Raw genomic sequence first — 25,740 nt, 5'->3', positions numbered from 1 at the left:
AAGCATGGCCAATTGATTTGGGGAAAATTGAAATCGCCAAGCAGATAAACATAACTAGTTGAACATTTCTGCATGGCAGTAACAATGCTTTCGTGTAGTTTATCAACAAATGGAAGGGACACTTCAGGGGGGCAGTAACAGACACCAACTAATATGTTTCCACAAATGGTTTGACAGGCAGCTCAGATAATCTCAAGTGATGAGGTGTCAACTTCATAAGAAGAAATCCTTTTATATATTGCAAGTAAGACACCACCGCCCTTTTTATCATTGTGGTCATGCCGATAAATGCTGAATATGTCACTTTCTATAAAAATTTCACTATCTGAAACATCGTGGTGTAGCCATGTTTCTGTTAGAGCTAGAACGTCGGGTTTGCTATCTTCTATAAAGGAACAAAATATATCGCGCTTATTTAGTATGCTGCGTATGTTAGTGTACGATATTGTGAGCAAACGAGATGATTTAGTAGAAGAGGGAAGTTTAGGGACCTGCGCCCCCGTAGATTTCTTTAGCTATCTGTTACATAATACGACGGTGTCTCTATCAACATTGTACATGTATTCCTTGTTGTTAATGCGCATCTTGTCAAGTGAAAGTTTGCAGGGTTTGTCCTGTGCTCTTGCATATTCTAACAGCTTTTTTCTTGCTAAGTGAGTGCTTGGCGCGAAATCCTCGCGGACAGATCAGCGGGAGCCTTTTAGCTTCCTTGCAGAAGCCAAAATATTCTGTTTGTCTTTAAATGTGACAAGCTTAGCGATTATTGGCCTGCATTTGTCATGAGCGAATCGACCAATTCTGTGCACTCGTTCAAACTGGTCGCTTGATAAAGTAAGCCCCAGCCTTTCAGCGCAGAGTTTGACGACGTTTTGCTCTGAACTCGTCCAATCTTCACCGGACTCATCGCTGATGCCAAAAAAACAGTAAATTTGATCTACGTAATCTGTTTTCGGCGTCCTCGCACCTTGAGGCTATGGTTATTAACTGGCGTGAAAATGACTGGATGCCGTCAGGTATGTCTGTCCCAAAGGTTTCGCGTAGGCTAAGGTTGGACTTGAGAGTGGCGACTCTGTCCTTAAGGCATTTCACCTCAACATCTGTGGCGTCCTGCTTCTCTTTTATCCCCTTAAGCTCCACCAAAATTGCAGTTTGGCCTGCTGCTATCCTGCGTACAATGTCTAAAACAGAATCTTCAGGTCCAGGATTAAGTTCGACATCCCCAGACAGCATCAATCGCAACAAGTCGCACAAAGCAGCAGAGTGCGCGTTTGACACTGTCATAGAGCTCAATCGGGCACGACACCGCTATTAGACAGCGATTATTGCACTTATAGCCACTGGTATTGTCCAGGTAACTAACCTGTAACAACAGAAGCGGTGAGCGTCCCATTGTCGTAGCGGCGTCGTGCCCAGCAGAGAGCAGTTGTGGCGGGCTTTTATATTGCGCGCCGGATCCGATGTTCGTGCTGGTGCATTGCCCGCGTTGCCAGGTGATGATTCCGTCATCCGCCAAAGCTGGTGCCGCACGTAGGCGCTCCCTCGTTCTGCGGTAGATCGACGATACCATTGTTGACAGGGCTCGGCCAAGGGGACCACGCATGCGCGTCCAAGGTACGTGACACACCCACGGAGCCAAGTTCCAGAATGACGGGAGGCCGGCAGGTCAGCCCGAGCAGGAGGAACTGTTACAACAGAAGCGGTGAGCGTCCCATTGTCGTAGCGGCGTCGGCTCAACAGGCCAATGAGAGTGCTGACACGTGAGCTTGAAGCTCGCCAGATCCATCTAACAATTTGTGCGTCGTACATGACAGCATAATCAACATTTAATCATCGATTTATTTCAACTACCATGTACGTCGACGTTGCTTCTTTAGTGCTGATACTTTGTTGACCCCCCCCCCCTTTCTTCAAGGATACTTCTGACAGTGAAAAATAACACTGAATGTCCACATCAACAGGAACGGGCAAAAGATGCAACCATTTGCGACCTTTCTAACAGAAGCTTGTATTGCCTCACTGGTGTCGGTGTTACCGCGCGAAAAAACCCAAGCTGCGCAAAAATAGAAATTGCTTATCAGGCTGCGGATTCGAACCACCGACCTCCGGATCGCGAGACCACCACGCTAACCGATTCAGCCACTGTCAGTTCATCAAACGCTGCCTTTAAGGTGGGTAAGTAGAAGCAGCGCAAGGCATGAGCCAATCACGGGCATCCCCTTCTTCCAGAGGAAGGAAAGGGTGTGTTCGCGTGTTTGCTCGCCCTACACCCGCAGTTTCCCACACCAGTTCAGGCCCAGCAGTCAGATGGGGAGGCCGCGTTTGGTCTGTTCTGCCAAAGAGCAGGCTGCATTGAAGGAATGGCAGTGGGAGCAGGCCACGTGTTGTGCGTTTGGCCAAAGAACAGGCAGTGTTTGATTGATGGCACCGGGAACTCATTCGAGAAAGGGGTCGACGTTGACGTGCCACCCTCGCCGTGAGGCGTTACAAACAGCCTCAGATCCCAAGCTTCGCTTGCACCCCGCTTCACAGCAGTGGAAGGGCAGTAACTTTTTTGGCCTCCATCCTTGTGTCATAGTCCAAGCATGCTCTTGCTAAATAGAATCATTCTTGGCAACTAAAGGTTAGTGTTTAACCCTTTCGCTGTCACGGACGTACCGGTACGTCATCGCGCTTCCCCCCCAAAACTGTCACTGACGTACCGGTACGTTCTCTATCGTGCGTTAAAAATTTCGCGCCAGAGCGCAAAGCTGGCGCTCCTGGATTGGCCACGCACTCTGTTGACTCTTTCTACAAGTTTGTATATTCGCCCCGACCTGTGTTACTCCATGTATTGAAGAGTAGGGCGCGACGGCCACTCCCCACTTTCTCTTTGCTGAGTGGCGCGGTGGCTCCGTGTTCGCTGTATCATGCGTCGCGCGCGTGTGGTTATGGGTTCAAGGCTGGTTCTGCCGTCTCCGCTGGTTTGAAGGTTTTTATTTTTCTTCTGTTGGTGTGCCTGCTACGGCGCCTCAAGTTCAGGCGCACGTGCCGTTGCCTCTCCGAAAAGAGCGACTCGTTGCTGCTTTCGCTCTCTCGCCGCACCCTCGCTTTCGACTTGCAGCAGTAAACGTAAAGCCCTTCGAACTTTGTTTAGCCTTTTTCCATCTCTCTCTGTCATCTTGATCACGCAACGTCCCATTTATCTCCGTTGTGCGGGCGACTGAAAGCGCATCCTCCCTGCGCGCGGTTACTTTCGGATGGCTCAGCGCGCGGGACCTTCGTCTGCTCATTGGAGCGGTGGCTCAATTCCTATTCAGAATACGAGCCGAGCTCGGATTCGGACTCAGACAGAATCGCATGCGAGGAAGAGGGTTCCGCATCGTCAGATTCGGGTGTTGAAGGGATTTTATAGTCAGGCTGATGATGATGATGATGTTTACTAACAACAGCTGCAGAACACTGAAATGGGTATATTACATTGACTATGTTATTTTTATACCAATCATAATCAAAAATAAATTGCTATGTTCATTCCCTCTTATGCTCGTTCCCTGAAACCAAGCCGACACTGGGGGTGCGTCACGGTCAGAAAGGTCCGACAGCGAAAGGGTTAAGTGCAATTAAAGCTCCTCATTGGAACAGTCTCCAGGACTTCAGAATTTCACGATAAGTAGAATACCATTTTGTTGGTAAGTACCACGGCAGAGATAGTGACCTATAGGTAGATAATGAAAGAGCCAGTATTCAGTAAAAACTTATAAATGTAAAAAAATTTGGCCTAGTCTAGTTTAGAGTAATTGGCAAACCTGTTTTTGCAGTCTTATACTAGTGAAGGTTTAGCACTACAGGACTGTGCCAGTTCCATTATAGATTAACATTACTGAATATATTCTGCAATCACATTATTTATTCATAAATTACACTTGCGCAGGTAACATGCATGTACTGTCAAGAAGAGTAGATATGAGAGAGATTATACAGCTCGCAACGCACTGCAAAAATGAAAGGTCACAAAGCAAATATGTTCTTGTTAAAGAAGCATAACATTATCTGCAATGTTGTTAGAACTTCAAAAATAAGTTTTTTGTTGAAAGGCACAACTAGTAAACAACTATAGTAAGAATTTCATTTAAAGTTGGAGAAATAGTACAACTCTTGGCATTCTGGGGAGTTAAAAAGAGTGGAATTAAGAAATCTCAACTTTGTCAAGTAGGAATGAAATGGAGGGCCCACCCCATTTTGCAACTTTACTGTGGACCAGTGTATGCCAATATGGGAAGTAAGAAAAGAAATTTGGGTATTTCATGGTGCGTGTAGATCCATAGACTTTTGTTCCCAACGGTATCTTTTGATGACATGCCCAGTCTTTTTTTTTCTAGTCACTTGTTGCACTTTAATGCGATAAAATCTACTTGAACCTCTTGTGGTCGCAAGATCCGCAGGTGAGCTCGTTCCCTCAATCAGTTGCCACCACCCAGTCTCTACTCAACCATATCTTGTGAACAATATATACATCTTTTTTTTTTCTGCCTCCTAGCATTTTGGGTGATATCCTGAGTGATGAAAACAAGCACTCCATAAAATCAGCAACATCTATCATTACAACAGATTCATAACAATAGTGCAGCCACTACATTGTTTTAGCTTTCCATACTAAATAAACTCACTGGGTCTGCGTTAGTGTGGGCAGGGGTAAGCTTGCACACGTAAGTTTTTGGTAACATTCATAACAAAGCAAACAAGCTTTCAGTACTATAAACCTTTGAGTCACATCAGCTACGTGGGAGCAAAATATACATTCAAAAAACAGAAAAAATAGGCACACTGTTATGTGCCACTAATCCTTTCCTAAAAAGCTGCAAGAATTTTAGGCGGTTTTGATAGAACTATAGCATGGCACAAAACTGATGGTGCTGTGCATTTGGTCACTGCAAGCAGCTGTACTTTGTTAACCTCTCTGGCCAATCATGTCTGCTGCAGAAGCATCCCTAGTATGTCTCCCAATTTCAAGATACTTGATTTAGTGCAGTATCACTCTTTGTTGACCTTTTTATCAGACTGACGCAGACTACATGGTATAAAAAATTGGGCACTGAAAGCACCATGCCCCGCTCTGCTTTAATTGTTTCGCTTAAATCTTTTGTGTACCCAGCAGAAATTCTAGATTCTAAGCTTTTGTTTTAAATGTAACAAACCTCGTCAAATTTGGTGCAGTGGTTGCCGAGAAAAACGAATACTCCGTTTACATGTATTTAGATTGGAACACCCGAGCTAAAACTTCCTCTTAAACGCGCCCGCCACGCGGAGGCATTGCCGAGCCCAAACCGAAGGAGCAGTACGGGATCCACATTTTCTCTGCTGGAGGCACCGCCAAATTATACTGAACAAAGAAACGTTGCGTACCCTTAGTACACGTACAAATGTCCTCTTTATAGCGACAATGTAGGGGACTGCGGCTTGCACTGGCAGCCGGCTTTACCTATGCGCCGCCAGTCTGGTTCCTCAGACGTGTAACGATTGCGACAGTGTACGCGGCGCAAAAAGTACCTGAGACTCCTGCAAGACCAGACAAAACCTTGCCTATGTGCATTATCTAACTCCTTCTCATTACCGTTAAACAAAACTCGAGAACCCAGTAAAGAATTTCGTATTGAGCTGAGAGTACGCTGCACAAGGTCTACTGAAAGACGGAACTTTTAACGACAGCTTCTAGGCTAACTTCAAGATGCATCGATAAGTAACTGTTCAATAACTGTAGAATAAATACGTCCACTTGCCTGTCTGTTCACGCCAATACCGCAAGCTCTTTTCAGAAGCACGAGACGGGCGCTGAAAAGCGTCGAGACATTTCATTCGGCGAAATTAACCGCTTGCATTTCCAATGCAGCGAAAAATCAAGTGAACGATTAGAGTGTATTAACGACTTCGACGATGCAATCGGCCATTTTGGGAAGCTTTAGGCATGGATCGGCTTGGCTATTGAGAACGAACACGAGCGGCGCTGCGAGCGCCGCTCGCGTGACGTCAGGGCACGGACTCGCGCCTGTCGTCTGCTACAGTTCGGGCGTTGTCCGGGCGCTTTCTGCGGTGTTTTCGTTTGTTCGCCCTCGTTCTCTCTGCTTGTATACTTATGGTGGTCGTCTCAAATATATTTTTACGACGTCTTCCTTTGCGAACATTTATTCAAAGAGCTAAGTTCTTAGACAACAATGCAGCTCTCGAAGGCAACGCTACAGTGCCAGCCGAAGCGACGCAGACCAGCCCATTGCGGGTTTTTCATACGCGGATAGACAATCACAAAAGCATAGCCTATAGGAATCCAGTTATGATACCATACCTGCCGCGGTGCAACAAGTATGTCACAAAGCTGGCTATATATGACTTCTACAGCAGTCACGTTGATTTTATTCCGCTAAAACAGGTTTGCTCACGACGAGTAGTTCATAGTATAATATCGAATTTTTGCATTTCCTCACAGAAACGCTCGGCAGTAGCACGGGGACTTAACTAATACTGGAGCTTAGATTCTACACGCCTCACTTGCTTCTTTGCCTGCTTGTCAACATTAGGCGGTTCTTCACATGTTTATTTTTTTTAAGCGGCGGAAACTTGAAGTAAAGTTAATGAAGGCTTACAGCTATTTACAGAGTACTAATAGGAATGTACCAATATATATTCCCTTTTCCGTGCTACACGTTCAACTCGCCTCTTTAGAGCGCGTTTGCTAATGATTAATAATGTATGTTATGTTCCTCTTTTTTTGTCTATGTTACCTAGTGTATATCATTTATTTATTTCAATGCCGCAGTGTGTTTTGCATTGTTATTGTGGAAATATTTTACTGTTCTTTCATATATTGTATAACTGCAATGTTTTATGGCCACTAAATAAATGTAATTTATATGGCGCTTGATGTGTTACCCCATGCAGCCATATCGTACCTAAGGGGGTGAGGTTACCTCAAGCCACGTCTGTGCGGCTTTTTTCCCTCATCCACCTCCATTTACCACTCCGCTGTACATGTGTGTGTGTAAATGGAAATTAATAAATCAAATCAAACTCACTTGAGAAATTTACGGGTGCTTGTTGCTTGAGGAATATACATGACGAATCTGTTTGGCGAACAGACACAGGCTGCTCGGCCCAATTTTTTTAGTGAAGCATGCCTGCTGGACCGCATAGCTGCAGCCAGAAAGACGTCGAAGCGTCAATGACTAGTAGTATGGGACATATTCAAGATATCGAAATTCCCCCGGTGGAGGGTCAGAAATCAAGTGAAAGTATATGCAAGGCTTGTGGTGCTTTCTTTATGAATGTTTGCGATTGGATTGGAGCAAACTTAATTTAGCCTTAATTTATGTACCGACGAAGCGAATTGTTATCCGTTTGTATAAAAAAATAACGCTGGATCGAGACATTGTGAGACAGAAGGTGCTTGAATTTTCCTTTTGTAGGCAATCTAAGCTGCGGTGTAGTAGCTCGAGAATACTTTAGCCATTCCAGTTGGCGCTGTAAAAAAATGCTTTATGGTTTTAATTCGAAGTTGTAGTGAACTGATGGGTTTCGCGAACATAGCGTGCCTCACCATACGGACAGTCGATTGCTACCGTTACGTGATCAGGGGTGTGCCATATTGTCGATAAAGGCTACTGAGGGCCACTATGAAACATTTCATCACTTTCAATTGAGTGGCTCTCGATCTTAACAACGAAACTTTTCTCTCAGGTGATTGCTACTATGGTGTTTGTGAATTAACTATGTAAATACTCTACATGACCCGCCGTCGTGTTAGCAGCCATGAGCAATTCGTTTTTTGGAGGCCTGTTTCAGAGGGGGATGAAAGTAGCAGCAAACTTTTTCATAAGAAATGCGCGCCTAATTTTTTACGCAACAATGAATGGCTATATTTGAATAGAACAACACACCAGAGTAATAGGAATCGTGATGACAGCTTCGCTGGGCAGTGTCTTTCTAACATCGGATAACATGTTGACGCCAATTACCAAATTTTTCTTATCTCATAGCTAAATACTAAATGAATGTTAAGTGTTTAGCGAAGCATCATACACAACTTCGTGCGTTGAATTTGCAGATATTCTTTTTTTAGTCAAAATCTACCGATAGACACGGCGCATATATGCGTTGCAAAACCTAGTAGACCCCTTTAACGCTACTTAGCTTGCGATATCCAAGCCGCAAAGTTTCTCGACTCACACGCCTTTGAAGAGGAAACTGTGGTTAAGGTATGGCAGCTGAAAGAAGCCGACGTATTCTTCAATACGTACGGCTCAAGCCACCCATACCTCAAGCATACACGAAGGGAACGAGCGCGCGCGGCAGCCGAGCGAGCCGGAGCGAGCGGCGTCTTGGCCGTGATGTCACTCGCGAGAGGGCGTCACTCCTAATTCTCGCCGCTAATAGATGCGCACAACCTTTGGAAGCAACTTTCTTCTTCTTTTTTTTTTGTCGCCAGACAAAAATCGCTGTGTTAATCTTTTTTTTTTTTTTTACAGAGAAGATATGTTTATATTAAGGGTATGGTGGCTAGCATACACTCTTAAGCATAATTACACCCTCTTGCCACACAACGATAATCGTCATCTGCTTGTCCGCATTTCCTTTCTTTAACGCGGCGAGCCCGGTACTTTCCAGTAACGAACGGCATGCGCGTTATCATTCCCGACAGGAAAGTAACAGGCAATGCTATCATGCTGATAACGCGTGTGCCGTTCGTTAGTGTAAACGCCGCCAGAAGTGAGGAACAATTCCGTGTGTCTTGAATGACGCTTGTACAGTTATCAGTCAAACCGCCTAATGTTGCCACTTCTCTGCTGTGCTTATGTGGGCTTTTTTCTAACCTTTCACAGTGGGTGCAGCATGTCCAGAACCACAGCGTCCTGCAGTCTATCCTGTTGCACGGGACTGGTGGCCACGCATCGTTACACAACTTCCCAAATAACAATAAGAGTCAGTTTGGCACTTAGTAGAGCAGTATACGAGGGATAAAAAAAAAATGTGATTGTTCCGCAAATATGTTCCGCAAATATATATTTCTCTATCATTCTTCTAGAGGTAATTCAAAAAACGAAACTATAGTCGGATGCAACTTAAGTATGCAGCGAAGCCTCGCCCACGGCCTCATAACCGCCAGCCACTGTTCCTCTGCGAGGCTGCAAATAATTCATACTTCAAACTTTTCCTGTTAGGCAAATAAGGCGGTGACCACAAAAATAAAATTATTAGCGCAAAATTTTATACATTTTCCCTCGCTTATTAAAGTATAATGGCGAAAGTCGAATTCTTTTCGAACTGAAAATTATAAAATGCTTGCTTTGCTGCAACTATTTGTTTTCAAGTTTCAGTGCAGTTGGCAGTGAAGTTTCATGAGTAAAACGGGTTCAGCAGTGAAATGAACTGTACCGCAGACTTTTGAAGAGTGAAATGCTCAGACTCCATACACTTTGTCCATGCCTGTTGCACACCTCACTGCTTCCGCCGATGAAAAGGCTCTTCAAGAACAGCAGACTCTCCGGATCTATCAAGTAGGATGCATTGTTGAAAAGGCCACATGACGATGATTTTGTTTGCTTTTGTGATTGGCTGGCTAAGCAACACAACCCCGCGCGGTTCACGTGCCATGGTTGCTATGTATTCTACTATAGAAATCTTTAATTTACATTTTCACTTGTTTACTTGTTCTTAATAGAGTTCTTCCTGCAGTCCTTTCCAGCGTGAGTCCATTTGATGTGGTTCCTTGTTTGCCACGTAAAGGAGAGGTGCATCTCACAGGCCTTATGTGTCTTTATGGTGAATGGTGGGCATTATTCATATTTGTATAATAAAGGTACCCTTCCCCTAATTTGCATAGGAAGGAGACCTAAGGTTGTCCCCCCCCCCCTCGAAAAAAATTACAGCGTACGCGCCTGCCCTGTTGCCATTGATGAAACGACACAGAGGAATGCATAGAGCAAACTTTAGAGTCGGAAGGCTCGCATCGATGTCACTGGTTGTCCTTTCCCATTGTGCACCATTAAAAGCACTCATTGGAGTTAAAACAATGTTTGACTAGTTGCTAACATATTTCATAGTTTCCTTCCAGCGCAGACCCTCACTCCAGAATGCTGCAGGTCACACTGAACATTAATTTCCAAGTTTCAGTGCACTTCCTGAACCGCCCCCACTGCCAGATCCATCGACAGTAATTTTGGGTAGTTATTCCCATAAAACTTCTGGGTTCCTTGCCTTGGCACTCAACCTCAGTACACTGTAGCTACTAGTATAGGTGAGAAAATTATGCCGTATAAACAGAATGAAAGGCAATTTCCTAAACATGCAAAAGCATGCAAGTTCCTTCAACGCGCAAAAAGCATGGATAGCAGGCATATTTCTAATTTAGTGTGTTCACTGTGTGAAAGCTTACATTTACATATATGGAAGCATAGAACGAATGTTTCAAAGCATTAATTACATCCTTGAGCTTAATAATTAACATTAAAAATTCCGTATAATTTGGGCAATTTAATCTTACACATAAAACCAATTCATTCAGTTTTGCAGACACTAAGTGGGATCACAAGTTTCACTATGTCTTTTGGAAGAACGACACAGGAACATATTTTCTGCTGCAAAATGTTTTCCTGTAAAACATCTAATTGGGAAGAAAAGCATTCTAAAACAATACAAGGTTTTCAACTTACTTATCCCAAATGAAATATGCAGTAATCTTTGCCAGTCTGTCTTTTATAGTTCTTTTAACAAAGAAATTATTGCCATGTGATGCTTTGTGCACTACACACAAAATTCAGTAAATGACAATGTCATTCATGCTTAAAATAAAAAAGAACACTGCTTCCCCAAGTGTTGCTAGCGGCTACTTCCTAATATAGGTTATAGGCACTCAAAGTTCAAAATTTTCGAGTGGAAATAAGAGTGAAGAAAGGCAAATAAGGAGGTTAAAGTGAAAACACTGTATTAGGCACACCTGCAACTAATAGAGAAGAAAACTCAACTAACAACTCCATGGAGGTAATAGCAGAAGTGTCAAAGTATGGAAGAAAATAAACGAAGCACTAAATCGGAAGTCAGTCGATACACAAACGGATACGTTGAACATTGATTGCACTTTTGTAGGTGGTACAGAACTTGCAGACCATTTTAACAATTTTTTTGTTAAAGTAGGATGCATAGATCACGACATTCAAGATACAATGCATGCCGCTTCATTAAGAGAATCTTTATTCCTAAAGCCTACTAGCATCCCTGAGATGATTACAACATTTCCATCCTTGAAGAATAGCCATAGTCGATACGTCGATGATTTAGAAATTAGGCCAATTAAGTACGTCGTAGACTTACTTGCAACTGCAGTAATGTACATTTTTAATATTTTCCTGTCAACCGGAGTTTTCCTGCGTAATATGCAGGTAGCGAGAGTAATAGTTCACAAAGGAGGTGACAAAAATAATATGGGCAATTATCGGCCAGTATCTATACTTCCTGTGCTATCAAAGGGACTCGAAAAAATTTTTTAACTTTCATATCGATAATTTTTCGCAAAAACATAGCCTGCTAACCGACTGTCAACACGGGTTTAAGAAAAAGCGGTCTACGGAAACTGCTTTAAGTATACAGAAGAAGCTTATTCTAGAGAACACTGAAAAAAATTTTCTGACTTTAGGGTTATACTTAGACTTCAGCAAAGCCTTTGATAGGGTCAACCAGAAATTGCTGCTGATAAAGCTGGAAACATATGGCTTCCGAGGAATAACACTTGAACTTATCTGATCTTATTTAGAAAGCCGACGTCAGTTTGTTGAAATTAATGAGAACAGATCGCAGATAAAATCTTTGACAGCGGGTGTGCCCCAAGGTAGCATTCTTGGCCTGATACTTTTCCTGTATTACATTAGTGATATTGTACAAGTGAGCGATATGTGTAAATTTGTCCGTATGCAGATGATTGCTCTGTTTTCTTTACAGGTAAAGATTTAAAAGAAATAACACCTATAGCAAGCTCCGTTTGTTATGGACTTCGAGCATGGTCTAAGGCAAACGGCCTCATCCTCAATGAAACCAAAACAAAATGCGTTGTTTTTCATGCTCTGGGAAGTTTTACTACATTGTCAGATAATATTGTGTGCGGTCTGTATAAAATTAACATTACGTCATCCATAAAAACCCTAGGCATAATACTCACAGAGCATATGTCCTGGAATGAACACGTTAGTCATATTTGCTCAAAGGTATGAAAAGTTGTTGGTGTGTTAAATTGCAATTGAAGTGCATTACCTTTTCAAGTTAAGCGTCTCATTTATCATGCTCTTCTCCATCCACACCTCAGTTACTGTTCACTTATATAGGGTATCACTACAGCGCAAAATATTTAAATGCTGGAAATACTTCATGAGAAAGCAATTCGGGCGATAGCGAACGTTTGTTTTTTCGAGCATACGCAAGAGCTTTTCCAACAAAACAGAATAATCAGAGCCCGTGACATATATAAATTCAAAACATTACTAAGCTATAGAAATGCTATGCCGGGAAAACTCGATTCATTCCTAGCCCCGGCAACTCTACAACAAAATAGAAGTGCATATTCATATCGTCAGCAGGCACCATGGCAGATCCCTTTTTCACATACTAAATATGGCTGCCAATGCCTTAAACATACACTACCTTCCCTACTTAACTATTTTAACCAACATGTTGATGTGTTATCTCTAAACATAACTAAAATATTGGATTTGTTCTTATAGATGTGTATTGTCAACTGCTCCAACAGTTCCGTAGAACTTGTCATATATTCTCATTTTGTTTATACGTTCACACTAGTAACTACTACTCCTAGAATCCAGGTTTCCACTGCAGTGATTGTGCCCGAACCACGTGGCAGGGTTTCGTGTCGTAAACTGGATGCTGCAAAGGGCGTCTTCACGTTTGTTAAAATTCAAGGATGTGACGACGCCCTGGGCTACGTTGCCGAGATGTCTGTCGCGAAAGCAGCAGCCTATATGCAGATTTTTCTTTTTTTATGTTTTTTAACATAGATGCACATATATATTTGCAAGTATGTAAAATAATTTCTAAAAAAAAAGAATGTTTCCTGATGGTAACTTGTGTTTATTGTAAACTTCTGTGAAATTTGTTATATCTATATATGTATGTGTGTGTATGTATATATGTGTATATATGTATACATATATTGTTTTTGCATTCTTATTTATTTATTTATTTTACAATACTGCAGGCCATCGTCGGGCCCATGCAGGAGTGGTTACAACATGGAATACAGTACAAAAAAAAGAATAAACTTAAACTAGTGTATCCAAAACAAAGAGTATTAGCACACACAAAAATGAACATACTCAATAAATATATACACTGTTTAAATGAGCCGTCCGGGAAGCAGGCGAAACAGCGTTTACCATAAGAATGCATCTACAGAGGCTGCATATGAAATACAGGTAATATCACCATTCGAATTCCAGATTCTCAATACTGTCAATAATTGCGTTGGCAGATGGGCAATTTACAGCTCTAGAGGGTAGTATGTTCCAATGGGAAATGGCGTGTGGGAATAAAGAGTACTTGCGAGTGTTATTATGGCTGGGATGGTGTCGTATTGATTTATTATGGTTGGTTCAGGCAGAAAGTCTGAATGGCGCTTGAATGTATGTTACTTGTGGTACTCAATAGGAGCCGTGACAAAGTAAGCATAGAAATTTTAATCTGGAAATCATTCTACGTTGAGCCAGTGATTGAACGTTAGCCTTGACGCGCAGGTTTGTAATGCTCGTTTGACGTGAATATTTTGAATATATAAATCTCAATGCTAAGTTCTTTATGCGTTCTAGTTTCTCGGTTAAATACTTCTGGTGTGGGGCCCAAATAATGTCAGCATACTCTAAAGAGGGTCTAATGAGGGTTCTGTGTGCATTTAACACTAGGAGGTGTGTTTCTAACTTTTCTTCTCAAGAAATGTAGTTTACCTAGGGCCTTGTCATACATAATATTTATATGAGTTTCCCAATCTAATTTCATTGTAGGAGTGACCCCGAGATATGTGACCTCCTCGTATTTTCTTAGTGATATATTGTTTATTGTGTATGTAAACTGAAGCGCATTTTTCTTGTGAGTGAAGGAGATACTGGTAGTTTTTGATGCATTCAGTTTCATCCCCCTGTAAGGGGGGTCTATTCGGCTCGTAGAGCAGCAGCGACAAACTCAGCACCAGCAGGTAGGGCGCAGCCAGTGAACGAACTGGGTACGTGCCACGCGGTGGCAACGGGGCTTTTCAGCCTGCCGATCTTCTTCGTCACAATCCCCCCCGGAATTGAAGAGTAGCCATCCTGGCAACCTAGGAAGAGGTGGGCGGATCGTAATACTGCTTCAGCCGGTCAATGTGCACAGTCTCTCGCCCCCGACGACGCAGATCGGAAGATGGCGATACGGGTTCGACCACGTAGTTCATTGGTGATGTTTGTGCAACTATGCGGTAGGGCCCGTGGTACTTCGGGAGGAGCTTGGACGAAAAGCCAGGAGCAGCAACAGGCGGGACCCAAAGCCACACGAGTGAGTCGACGGGGAAGGGGTGAGGGGGAGGATTGAGGTCATGGCATTCTTTTTGGCGGCACTGTTGAGCAGACGTCAACGAACGGGCCAGTTGGTGGCATTTCTCGGCGTGCTGAGCAACCGTAGAAACAGGTGAGCATTCAGCAGGGTCCAGCCGGTACGGGAGAACTGTATCAATGGTGCTGGAGGGATGGCGGCCGGCCGTAAAGCAGAAAAAATGGTGAGAATCCGGTGGTGGCTTGAGAGGCAGTGTTATATGCGTAAGTGACGAACGGAAGTACAAGGTCCCAGTTGGAGTGGTCAGATGCAACATAAATTGATAGCATGTCACCAAGAGTTCTGTTGAATCGTTCTGTTAAGCCATTGGTCTGTGGATGATAAGCAGTAGTAGTGTGGTGAATAATTTGGCATTCAGATAAGAGTGACTGCAGGACATCTGAGAGGAATACGCAGCCCCGATCGCTCAACAGTTCACATGGTGTGCCATGGCGGAGAACGAAGTTGTTTATAATGAACGAGGCGATGTTTTTTGCTGATGCGGCAGGCAAGGCGGCGGTTTCAGCATACCGTGTCAAATGATCTACGGCGACAACAATCCATCGGTTGCCCGCGCCAGTAGATGGAAGAGGCCCATAGATATCAATGCCGACACGGTCAAATGGCTGAGCTGGGCAGGGAAGTGGTTGGAGAGATGTGGTGGAGAGATGCGGGACACATTGGCATTGCTGGCAGGCAATGCAGGAGCGTAAATATTTGTGGACGAAGGTGTACATCCCTCGCTAATAATATTGTAGGCAAAGCCATGTGCAAGTTTTGACACTCCGCCGTGACCACACTGTGGGTCAGAATGAAAAGCGGAGCAGAACTCTTGTCGTAGGTGGCGAGGCACTACTAAAAGCCATTTGCAGCCCTCATTGTGGTAGTTACGGCGGTATAAAAGTCCATCCTGGATTGTGAAATGCTGCACCTGTCGGCGTAGCGCTCGAGGTGCCGAAGTTGCCGGAGGATTTGACAAAAAGTCGAACACCATGACGATCCATGGGTCGTTTTGTTGCTCCGATGCCATGTCCAGGATGTCAAGTGGTGAGATGTCATGTCTGTCGGTAGAAGTGCTGCTGTCTGAAGTCACTGGAAAGTGCGAGAGGGCATTGGCGCCAGCGTGTTTGCGTCAAGAGCGATAAACGACACGGATATCATATTCCTGGATTCGGAGGGCCCACCAAGCGAGGCGGCCCGACGGGTCTTTTAGGTTGGACAACCAGCTAAGAGCGTGATAATCCGTCACCACATCAAAGCATCGACCGTAGACATATGGACGAAATTTTTGAAGAGCCCATACGATAGCCAGGCACTCTTTTTCTGTTACTGAGTAATTGGCCTCAGGTTTCGTGAGGGCACGACTGGCATAGGTGACTACGTATTCGGCATTAGTGTTCTTGCGTTGTGCGAGCACGGCACCAAGGCCGACACCACTGGCGTCAGTGTGAAGTTCTGTAGGTGCGCTGGGATCAAAATGCCGCAAGATTGGCGGAGACGTGAGTAGGTGATTGTGACGAAGAAGATCGGCAGGCTGAAAAGCCCCGTTGCCATCGCGTGACACGTACCCAGCACCTCCACCAATTGTAAAGGGGGTTTATTCGGCTCGTAGAGCAGCAGCGACAAACTCAGCACCAGCAGGTAGGGCGCAGCCAGCGAACGAACTGGGTACGTGCCATGCGATGGCAACGGGACTTTTCAGCCTGCCGATCTTCTTCGTCACACCACAAATGTTGCACCAATTTTGTACAGCAGCTAACGAATCATTTAGTTTTACCTGATCCTCTCTGGTATTTGTAGCCAGGCCAGCAGCTGGGCGAACAACAACTTTATTGCGGTTGCGCAAGTTACATATATAGTGAAGCCTACGTGACGTAACAGATCACGGGATCACTGGTGCGGCCCCAAATTCACAGTTCTTCGCTAACACACGCAGTTCTGTTAGCCACTCGTTAAACATCTCGCCTTCTTTTTGGTTCCTTGAACCGAAACGGAATTCTTGGAATGTTAAGTTCGTTGCAGGCTTGTAATGATCCTCAAATTTCTTAATCAGAACTTCAACGTCATTCCTGTCTTCCGCTTCATCGAACTTGAAGGTACTGTACGACTTCCTAGCCTCTTCGCCTATGGTAACTAGCAACGTGGCTGCTTGAACGTCTTTTGGCTGCTTGTTCAATTGCGTAACAATGGAAAACAGCAGAAACTCACTTTTCCAAGTTTTCCAGGCAATCCAAGGGTCGTGCGACGGATCCATAGCCTTCGGGGGCGGTAGTAGCGTGGACGCCATCGACATATTGGCTGGGTTTCGCTGCCACCGCTGCTACCATGTAGCCAGGCCAGCAGTTGGGCGAGCAACAACTTTATTGCGGTTGCGCAAGTTACATATATAGTGAAGCCTACGTGAGGTAACAGATCACGGGATTACTGGTGCGCCGTGACGACTGCAGATTCAGCCGTGCTACAGTATTCACTGTTGTGTACACTACGCGTTAATCGGCGAATAGGCGCATTTGAATAGGCGGCTGAGCGCATGAACGAATATCATTGATGTAGATCAGAAATAGGAGGGGCGCAAGAACCGAGCGTTGTGGAACACCAGAAAAAAAACGTTGATGTAATCAGATGTAATATCATTCACAGCTACGCATTGCTTTCGGTTTTCGAGATAGTTCTTGATCCACGATACTGTTTTCTCGTGTACACCAATGGCAATTAGTTTAGTAATAAGATCTGGATGAGGAATAACATCAAAGGCCTTTGAAATATCTAAGAAAATGGCATCTATTTGGCTTCTGTTATTTATTGATGTAGCTACATGATGGGTTAACTCAGCTGAGTAATAGTACTTAGACTTGAACAGAATCCATGTTGCCGGCTGTATTGTAGGTTATTATTCTCTAAGTGCAATATTATGGCCTTATAAATAATATGTTCGAACAATTTACTGGATGTACATGTTAATGAAACAGGTCTATAGTTACGTCGAGTTTAGAGCCAGATTTGTGCACAGGTATTACTTTGGCCCTTCGCCAGTCATCAGGTATCACTGAAGTTTCCAAAGATTGCCTGTAAATTACGTGTAAGTATTTTGACGTCCAAACTGCATGTTCTTGCAAAAAAGCATTTGATATAAGATCAGAGCCACAGGGATTCTTTACATCCAGTTTTTGTAAGAGTAAAAAAATTCCTTGTTGGTCAATATCTATTTCAGGCATTGGATTCTCGAACTGATACTGTGGAGAGGGACCGTTAAAGGTAGTTCTGTTAAATACAGATTGAAAAAATTCATTAAATTTGCTTGCTATGACGTCAGGTTGAACAACTGTCTCGTTCGAAACAGTAATCTGCGATACGGTGTGCCGCTCCCTCGATAGGTAGCGCCAGAATTTTTGTGGTTTATTCGTCAGGTAAGAAGGCAGAGTAACAGTGAAAAAACGCTCCTTGGCCATATGGATCTTATATTGTAGTAAGCGTATGAGATCTTGAAGGTCACGTGTGGTTTTCTTTCTGCGCTTCCTCTTAATTTTTCGTTTTAAATGTATTACTTCGCGCGATACCCAAGGATGTTCTCTGTTCACTCGTTTCTTTCTGGAGGGAATGTAGTTTTCTTCACAAAAGTGCACAATACGCTAAAAACATAACCATAATTAATTTACGTCATGAAGTAATGAAAACTGCAGAAAGCAGGCGTTTAAATATTCTGAGATAGCATTGTCATCCGCTCTTGAGTAATCCCTGATAACAGCAATCGATGGCTTAACGCGTTCACGGTTTCCTAAAATTGGACAGGAGAATACAATCATTTTATGGTCCGAAATGCTATTTTCAACGTTTAATGTGTTATTTTGAAATAGACTACTTACGAACATCAGATTAAGCACAGAACATGACGGACCAGCTATTCTAGTTGGTTCGGAAACTAGCTGGTCTAAAGAAAAGGTAAATGACATGAACAACAGAGATTCAGCACTTTTTGCGTCACAGCTGTTGTGCGAAAGATTAGACCAGTTGATTCCTGGTAAATTGAAATCACCTGTGATGATAATATTGGAACGTGAATTAGTGTGTTGTGCAATGTAATTGTGCATAATGTCTAGGCATACAGGGGGCGCATTCGGAGGTCGATATAGGCCACCTAGAAATATGCTTTTTCCATTAAATGTAAGTTTACACCATACGCTTTCATGGTCAGGTATGCTGTTTAAAACTGTGAATTTTATGTTAGATTTAATTGCGACAGCAACACCTCCCCCCCGCGATTCTCTGTCTTTTCGTATGGGCCGATAAGGCGGAAACACTTCGGAATCCTGGACGCTTTCGTGAAGCCAGGTTTCCGTGATGACTATAACGTGTGGGTGATGGGCTGCAACTATGCTTTCAGGTAGGCTGAAGTTATTGACTACGCTGCGTGCATTCAGTGATAACACTCTGATACATTTCGTACATTGTTGTCACGTGCAATCGCGAGCTGCTGAGCCAGCATGTGCAGAAGTTATCGGTTTAGATAGTTCAATTCTTCTGTCCTCACACTCATTCCATATGAAGGTTTTGCCATTTATTTTTAGTTTATCAAATGCCAGAGATACCTTTGCCCCTTTCGCCTTGTCACTTACTGTAGAATGCCATAATTTAGCAAGTGTGTTGTGTACTTTCTTTGAGAAATCTTCGGATATTGAAATCTGGGTGTTTTTCAGCTAGAAGCAGCTGGATAATATTTTGTTTTTCTCAGCGAAGTTGAATAGCCTGATAATAATGGGGCGTGTCCTTTGGCTTTGCTTTGTACCAATTTTGTGAAGTCGTTCTATTGAGTTAACTTCTATTCCTAGGATCTTCCTAAATATACCGTCTCGCACTTCTTCTTCAAGTGTTTTAACATCTTCAGCAGAGCTCTCTCTTAATCCATAAATTACTAGGTTATTCCGCCTACTTCTATTTTCTAGATCATCGACCTTCGATGCCAGAAATTCTACTTGCGTCATGGTAGATTTACAAGATTCCTCGCAGTGTACTATCTTGTCTTCGCATTCTTTCCATAATCCCCTTTCATTCTCAATAACTGTCATTCTTTCTTGCAAATCTGCAACTATTGTCTCCACGTGCTTGATATTTGTAGACAGTTGTTTCAGTGTTTTGTTCGTTTCCTTTTGTTCTCTTAGAATGCGTTTCATTAGTTCCCGCTGCGAACATTCATCTGAATCAGAGTCAGGACCTGGATTTTGTTCAACGTCTCCGAATGTTAGTAACATTAAGCAGACAACATTAAAACAATCTTGCAAAATAGCAACACAGCATTGTGGACTTTGGAGCACCATTAACGTTACGTCATTGTCTCTAGTTGAAGAGACTAAATGCTGGTCACTAACCTGTGCGATCAGAAAAAATTCGATCAGCATCCGTACTCGTTCAGTGCTTCCAAGTCCACTGAAGGTAACGTCGAAAAGGCTGCTGCTTTTATCCGGGTGCCATGGTGTCTCTGTCGACGTCACCGTGCTGGTCAGGTGGTCCCAGTGCAGTGCACGTGGTACAGCTTCCTGCGACTTGTTTCGTCCGATGAAGCCAGCAGGGCAGACAGCCAGAGGTAGCAGTAGATAGGCCTGATGCAGCGCATGCTCAGACCCTGCGTCGACGAATCCGGTCCTCGACAGCACGATCTGTGCGATCAGAAAAAATTTGATCAGCATCCGCGCTCGTTTGGTGCTTCCAAGTCCACTATGATATATGCAACTGAGCCTGTGTTAAATAATAATATGCAAGATAACAGATTATAATTGTATACTGGGAGTCATTTGACACAACTGTATTACAACTAGTTTCCATGTAATAACATGAAAATTTCTATATGTATTTGCGCTTAAAAACTCTTATATCCACACTTTATCCGTAATTGTATTGCTACACCAGCTGCTTCCGTGCCTGTCTGGGAGACCGGAACTTTGTCAAGCCGAAGAGAATTCGGCTTTTTTTCCGGCTCTCCCTTTTTCACCTTGTATCCAGTGGTGAAAATAAAAATTATGATGATGATGATGATGTAGCAGAATATGTTCACAGAAGTGAAATGCCACTGTACTGAATTTTGTTAAACTGAAAGGCATTTGCATTGGGTTGAATGGCGTTTCGATGGGGGATATAAAAAAGTTCGTACAGCTGAATAATTTGTTCAAGTGACGTTCAAGTGGTAGTTTACTGTATATTGGTTTTCTTGGATAAAAAATTTACTTGGAAACAGTGCCTTGTATGTCCTCATTTTTTCTTAAACATTGCTCGATGAACAAGAGGTGCAAAAAGACACCTTTCTATTTTGTCTCTTCTGACCTAACTGGCATTTGGCAAATACCTCTTGCGTGCGGGAGAAAGTAAGGAGGGGGAGAGGGGGGGGTATATTGGAAAAAGTTTGGCAGTGTTTGGCTCCTCCTGGGGTGGTGTTAGAGGTGTGTATGAACCACTGCTTAGATAAATCGAACTCAGTACCTTTTTCTCAGTACAAGCATTCGTGAATGTTAACTTGTTATTCCAGTAGTTTAAAAATGCCTGCATAGGCCCTATATCACAATATGTCCCAAGCCTCCTATATTTTTTTTTTATTTAAAAGGACTTGAAAGAATTCGAACTTCACTGTTAATGAAAAGAATGTTACAACTTTCAATAGCAAGGGATTGCTGTTATCAAGACTCCACAAAATGATGCAAAAAGAGCTGTTCTGCCATGAACAATTTTCAATATTGTAATTCTGAGAAGCGGTTATTAAGTCTTGAGGAGAAAGTTTGTTGAATGTATGTTCCAGCTTGTAAACCGCGCACAAACTATTTGAGGGCGGTAAGATTTTTTATTGTTTAATATCAAGAGTTGACGAACAGCCACAGTTCAGCAATGTCATGTGTTTTCTCATTTTGAAGAGCAAAAATTATTTCAACATATCTGAGCTATCAACCCTACAATAGTCATGACATTAGCCATTAATCAAGTGGGGGACAAAGATTACAATTTTTATCCTGTGTACATTTAGTTGGTCTAATATGGCGATGGTTCATCTCAATATCCCCACTCACCAGAGGGCTACAGGATTGGGACACCGCCTGGGCATATGTAGGAATAAAATTAAGGCACCGACTATGTGGGCAATGAAGCTATGAAGCAATGAAGGGATGGTCAGAACATATGCAGTAAGCATTATCATGGTACCACACCTATTGGTGCTGCTGCTGCCTTGCCCGCTGAAGAGGGGCAATCCAGTGGTGATTTTTGTAGACAGTGCCATCGACATCATGATGATTGAAAAGTCTGAAATGGTATCATTGTGTACATTATTCACATAGCCCAGTGGGTCACTGGACAAACTATGACTGTTTCCCAAACAGAAGATAAATCAGTCCATGCTTGCATGGAGGAAAAATTGCACAAGCTTAGCAAGAGTCAATGACAAGAATGCAGGAAAGTGAAACACTGTGGCAACAACAAGGCAAAGAAAAAGAACTGCATGAAGCACAGAGATCTAAGCATCGTGCCAGTGCTGCTAGAGGATTGCTCACTCAATATGAAAGTTCAGTTCCAATCATGCATACTACCTCTTGGTTTAGCTTAAGGATTGCTTACCTCAACAAAATAATGCCTCTTGTCACTCTCAGTTGTCCCCATGAGTTTAAAGCAGTCTTTCACAACCTAGGCTGAGAACACTCCCAAGAAATGTTGTATCCTGTACACAAGCCATGCAAGTTCCTGTAATATTTGAAGGATCCACATCTCACAGTATAACACAAGGTTGTGAAGAAGACAAAGGCATATTGAAATGAGCATGACAGCTCAATGCCTACTGGCAAAGGCTTTGCAAAATTTTTACAGCAATAATGCATTGTGGTGCCTCAGAACCACTGGGATTAGCAAGATTCCACTGTAACTGGAATGAAAAAATACTGTGTTCTAATTGACTTACAGTGCGGTGTTAAGCACGACAGCAGCACTGCATTAAAGCATCAATGTTCTAATCGATTTTGCTCAAACATGTTATGGTACGACTTTTAGTGACTAAGCAGCATTTGTACAAAGGCACCAAGCTGGTTTGCTTCAAGAAGTGTCTTCTGATCTATACTTTGAGCAAAAATGTTGCACTTATTTCTGGTTCTTTGGCATGCAAGTCTTAAAAAAAATGGGATTAGCATGCATCTTACTCAGTAACAGAAACTTAGCAAGTGTACCTACTTGGCTTGGACCTTCAGGGTTACAGATACATGGGCATTGACATGTACAGTCAAAGACATAAGAAAGTGCCTGGGACCTCCAAAATCGTTCGTAATACTGGTCACTTCGTTGTAAAGATTGTACACCACACCGCCGCTAACAATTGAGCAGGCTGGACATGTCAAAGAAGAGAGAACCCTTATTCTATGAATTAACGGGCACTTAGTGAAATAGGTCACTAGTATTTTTGTTTATAGTTTGTGTGGCTGAATGTGCGACTAACATGTCACTAACCTTGCTCAAGTTTAATGTTATTGACGCATGCGCAGCAGGAGTTGAACGACAATGACTCGCCTTCCCTTTCTTCTTTTACTCTCTTTATGCCCATTGCGAATTGTATATATTTGTGCACACTTCAATAAAGGTGTTGTCGGCAGTCAGCGCTCGTTCTGTGTCCTTCCTTGTCCGTGTTTTTTGGTGCTGTTTTAAATATGAAACATCTTCAGTGGCTTTCTTGATGACCGACGCCGGAGTTCTACGGCAGACATCCGTTATCCTTGCCTTGAACTAATCTGACTCTATCTCAATTACGTAAGCAAGATCATTCACATAAATAACCCCAAAGAAAGAAATCGAGTGGAGAGAGGTCACATGACCTAGCGGGCCAATTCACAGGCCTGTGCCTTCCAATCTATCGCGCACTGAAAGTCGCATCCAGCCAGTTTCGTGCTTGGCTGCTGCTGTGTGCGGGTGCCCTATCTTGCTGATACCACAGAAGCGGAAGAGGTGACAGCGGGACTTCACAGAGAAACTCATCCACCACTCCTTCAAGGATTTTGTTGATGTAACACTGTCCAGTGAGTATGTGATCAAAGAAGATGGGACCGATTATAGCACCAGCATAAATTCTGAATCACAATTTGGGCAACTACTGGTACTGGTGCCTATTGCACTTCACACAGCGTGCATTGGAGTCCCTCCACTAGTGCGCATTATGCAAATGTACCTAGGCGTTTCGGCGAAAATTGGCTTCATCTGTGCACATGATGTTGCTCAAAAGGTATGATGACTCATGGGCTTTTGCGAGAAATTTAAACGATTCTACGGGTCCCTATCTTCCAAGCATTGTTGCTGGTTAAGGTGGGACGGGTGAAAGGCTGTCATTTAGAATTCTCCAAACTGACTTGGAAATTGGTACCTGGGCGGCCACGTTCCGCATGCTAGCATGAGGATTTGAGGCCATAAATGCTAGAACATCCCTGCGTAGGCTAGGACTCAAACGTGGAGTCCTCAGCCGGTTTGTTGAAGCTGCCGGTTTGTCTCAGGTTTTCACAACTTCTGATGATAGTCGATGCATTTGGTCTACCGCCACACTTCCATTAGTGATATACATATTTGCAGTCTTCCTCTTGTTGCCATTTGCAGATGGCAAGGCGAGGATCATGCTTACTGGGTGCTCATTAGAGAAACACATGGCAAATGGGATGGAACAAAACGTACCTTTAAATCTTTGCACTGACGTCAATTCACTTTTGTGGTGACAGGTTCTGTAGCAAAAAAATAAAAAATCCGTGCACTTTATCTACGCTAAAACAACAGCTATCACAACTTTTTTCCAGGTAACACCAAACGAGACGTGTTACTTCAGCAGGGATGCGGCAGATGAGGCATTAGGTCGATCACAATGTTTTTCTTTATTTCCTTTATTGCATCCTGGACTACTCAGAGGGAGCATGTTCGAGGGCGCTGCTTTATGATGCGAGTGGGAGCACAGTCATGTGGTATTCTCCATATTTCACAGGGTTTATTTATCTATCATAAAAAATTAGTACGCAATTAGTACGTCGCTGAAAATATCGCAGTTAGATGTCCCTTGGCTGTGCCTTTAGATGCCTCATTTATAATTTGATAATTAGGATAGTACATGTCGACTTAGATAATTAATTAAATGATCAAATTAAATCTGTAACGAAAAAATTACTAGCAGCTACTGCAATGTACTGTAAACAATATTCGCTAGGTTTTCTTCGAGTAACGCATTGCTCTCTTTTTAAATCTTGGTGCATTATAATTAATTGGGACACTCTGTATATATTTACGTTTGCATGTAAGTGATGATGTTACCATCCGTAATAAATGTTGTAAGTTATTAGAAATGTTCTTTTTTTCATGAGTCGTTGACATTACTTACTGTAAAAAGAAGCAACACCGAGACACACAACATTCACGTGCATTTCATACGCCGTTGATAAAAGAGTCTGCTGACGGGGTCAGTGAAGTTTATAGGTTTCATTCATGATCAAAAAAGCACGCAAAACAATTTGAAGCGTCGTGAGCATACAACAACATATTCATTCTCTAGACATAGGCTATCCATACCGTTATAAATAATTCTTGATTGGCTGCCTCCATCTCTTTCAAAAATATTATAAACTTTGTCCTGTGTGTATATTTAAATATATTGCATATGTGCATGGTGTTTACAGTGGAAATTTAAAATAATGTTGAAGTGAGAAAGTATGGATAAGGCAGCCACCGCGAGTGCTTCTGATGGCCGTGTCGCCCTATTGTCAGGATTTGAAGAAATAAAGTGACCCGCCGTGGTTGCTTTGTGGCTATGGGGTTAAGCTCGAGATCGCTAGATCTCGAGCTTAACAGCCATGTTATCTCGTGTTAAGCTCGAGATAATATGGCTGCTAAGCTCGATATCGCCACATCTAATCCCGGCCACGACGGCCGCATTTCGATGGGGGCGAAATGTGAAAACACCAATGTACTTAGATTTAGGTACATGTTAAAGAGCCCCCCGTGGTCCAAGTTTCCGGAGTCCCCCACTATGCGGTGCCTCACAATGAGATCGTGGTTTCGGCAAATAAAACCGCATAATTTAACATTCTTTTTTGCAGAAATAATCGAAAATATTAATTAAAAGCCGTTCAAGTCTGCGCCAACAAGGATGCAGTAAGCTATTAGCCTCAGTAA

General features: G+C 43.1%; 1 protein-coding gene across 17 annotated transcripts in view; it reads right to left on the bottom strand.

Moving 5' to 3' along the window:
* Positions 1-25,740, bottom strand: part of LOC139059841 (uncharacterized) — a 49,314-nt gene that overhangs the window by 20,840 nt on the left and 2,734 nt on the right. For 3 of the 17 annotated variants that reach the window (XR_011514383.1, XR_011514382.1, XR_011514384.1), the window contains exons 1-2: positions 5,757-5,945; positions 1,361-1,682 (exon numbers count right to left, since the gene is read on the bottom strand). Coding sequence is in view for 4 of the 17 variants with exons in the window: in XM_070538263.1 (XP_070394364.1) it covers positions 1,361-1,544; positions 1,625-1,682; positions 22,177-22,218 (284 nt within the window). In the remaining 13 variants the exon portion in view is untranslated. The other 14 variants (XM_070538266.1, XR_011514385.1, XR_011514390.1 and 11 more) reach the window with 14 other exon arrangements.

This window comes from Dermacentor albipictus, chromosome 5 (assembly GCF_038994185.2).
Source record: "Dermacentor albipictus isolate Rhodes 1998 colony chromosome 5, USDA_Dalb.pri_finalv2, whole genome shotgun sequence".
In the NCBI taxonomy this organism is placed as follows: domain Eukaryota; kingdom Metazoa; phylum Arthropoda; class Arachnida; order Ixodida; family Ixodidae; genus Dermacentor; species Dermacentor albipictus.
This window is presented reverse-complemented; position numbering and strand designations above follow the sequence as displayed.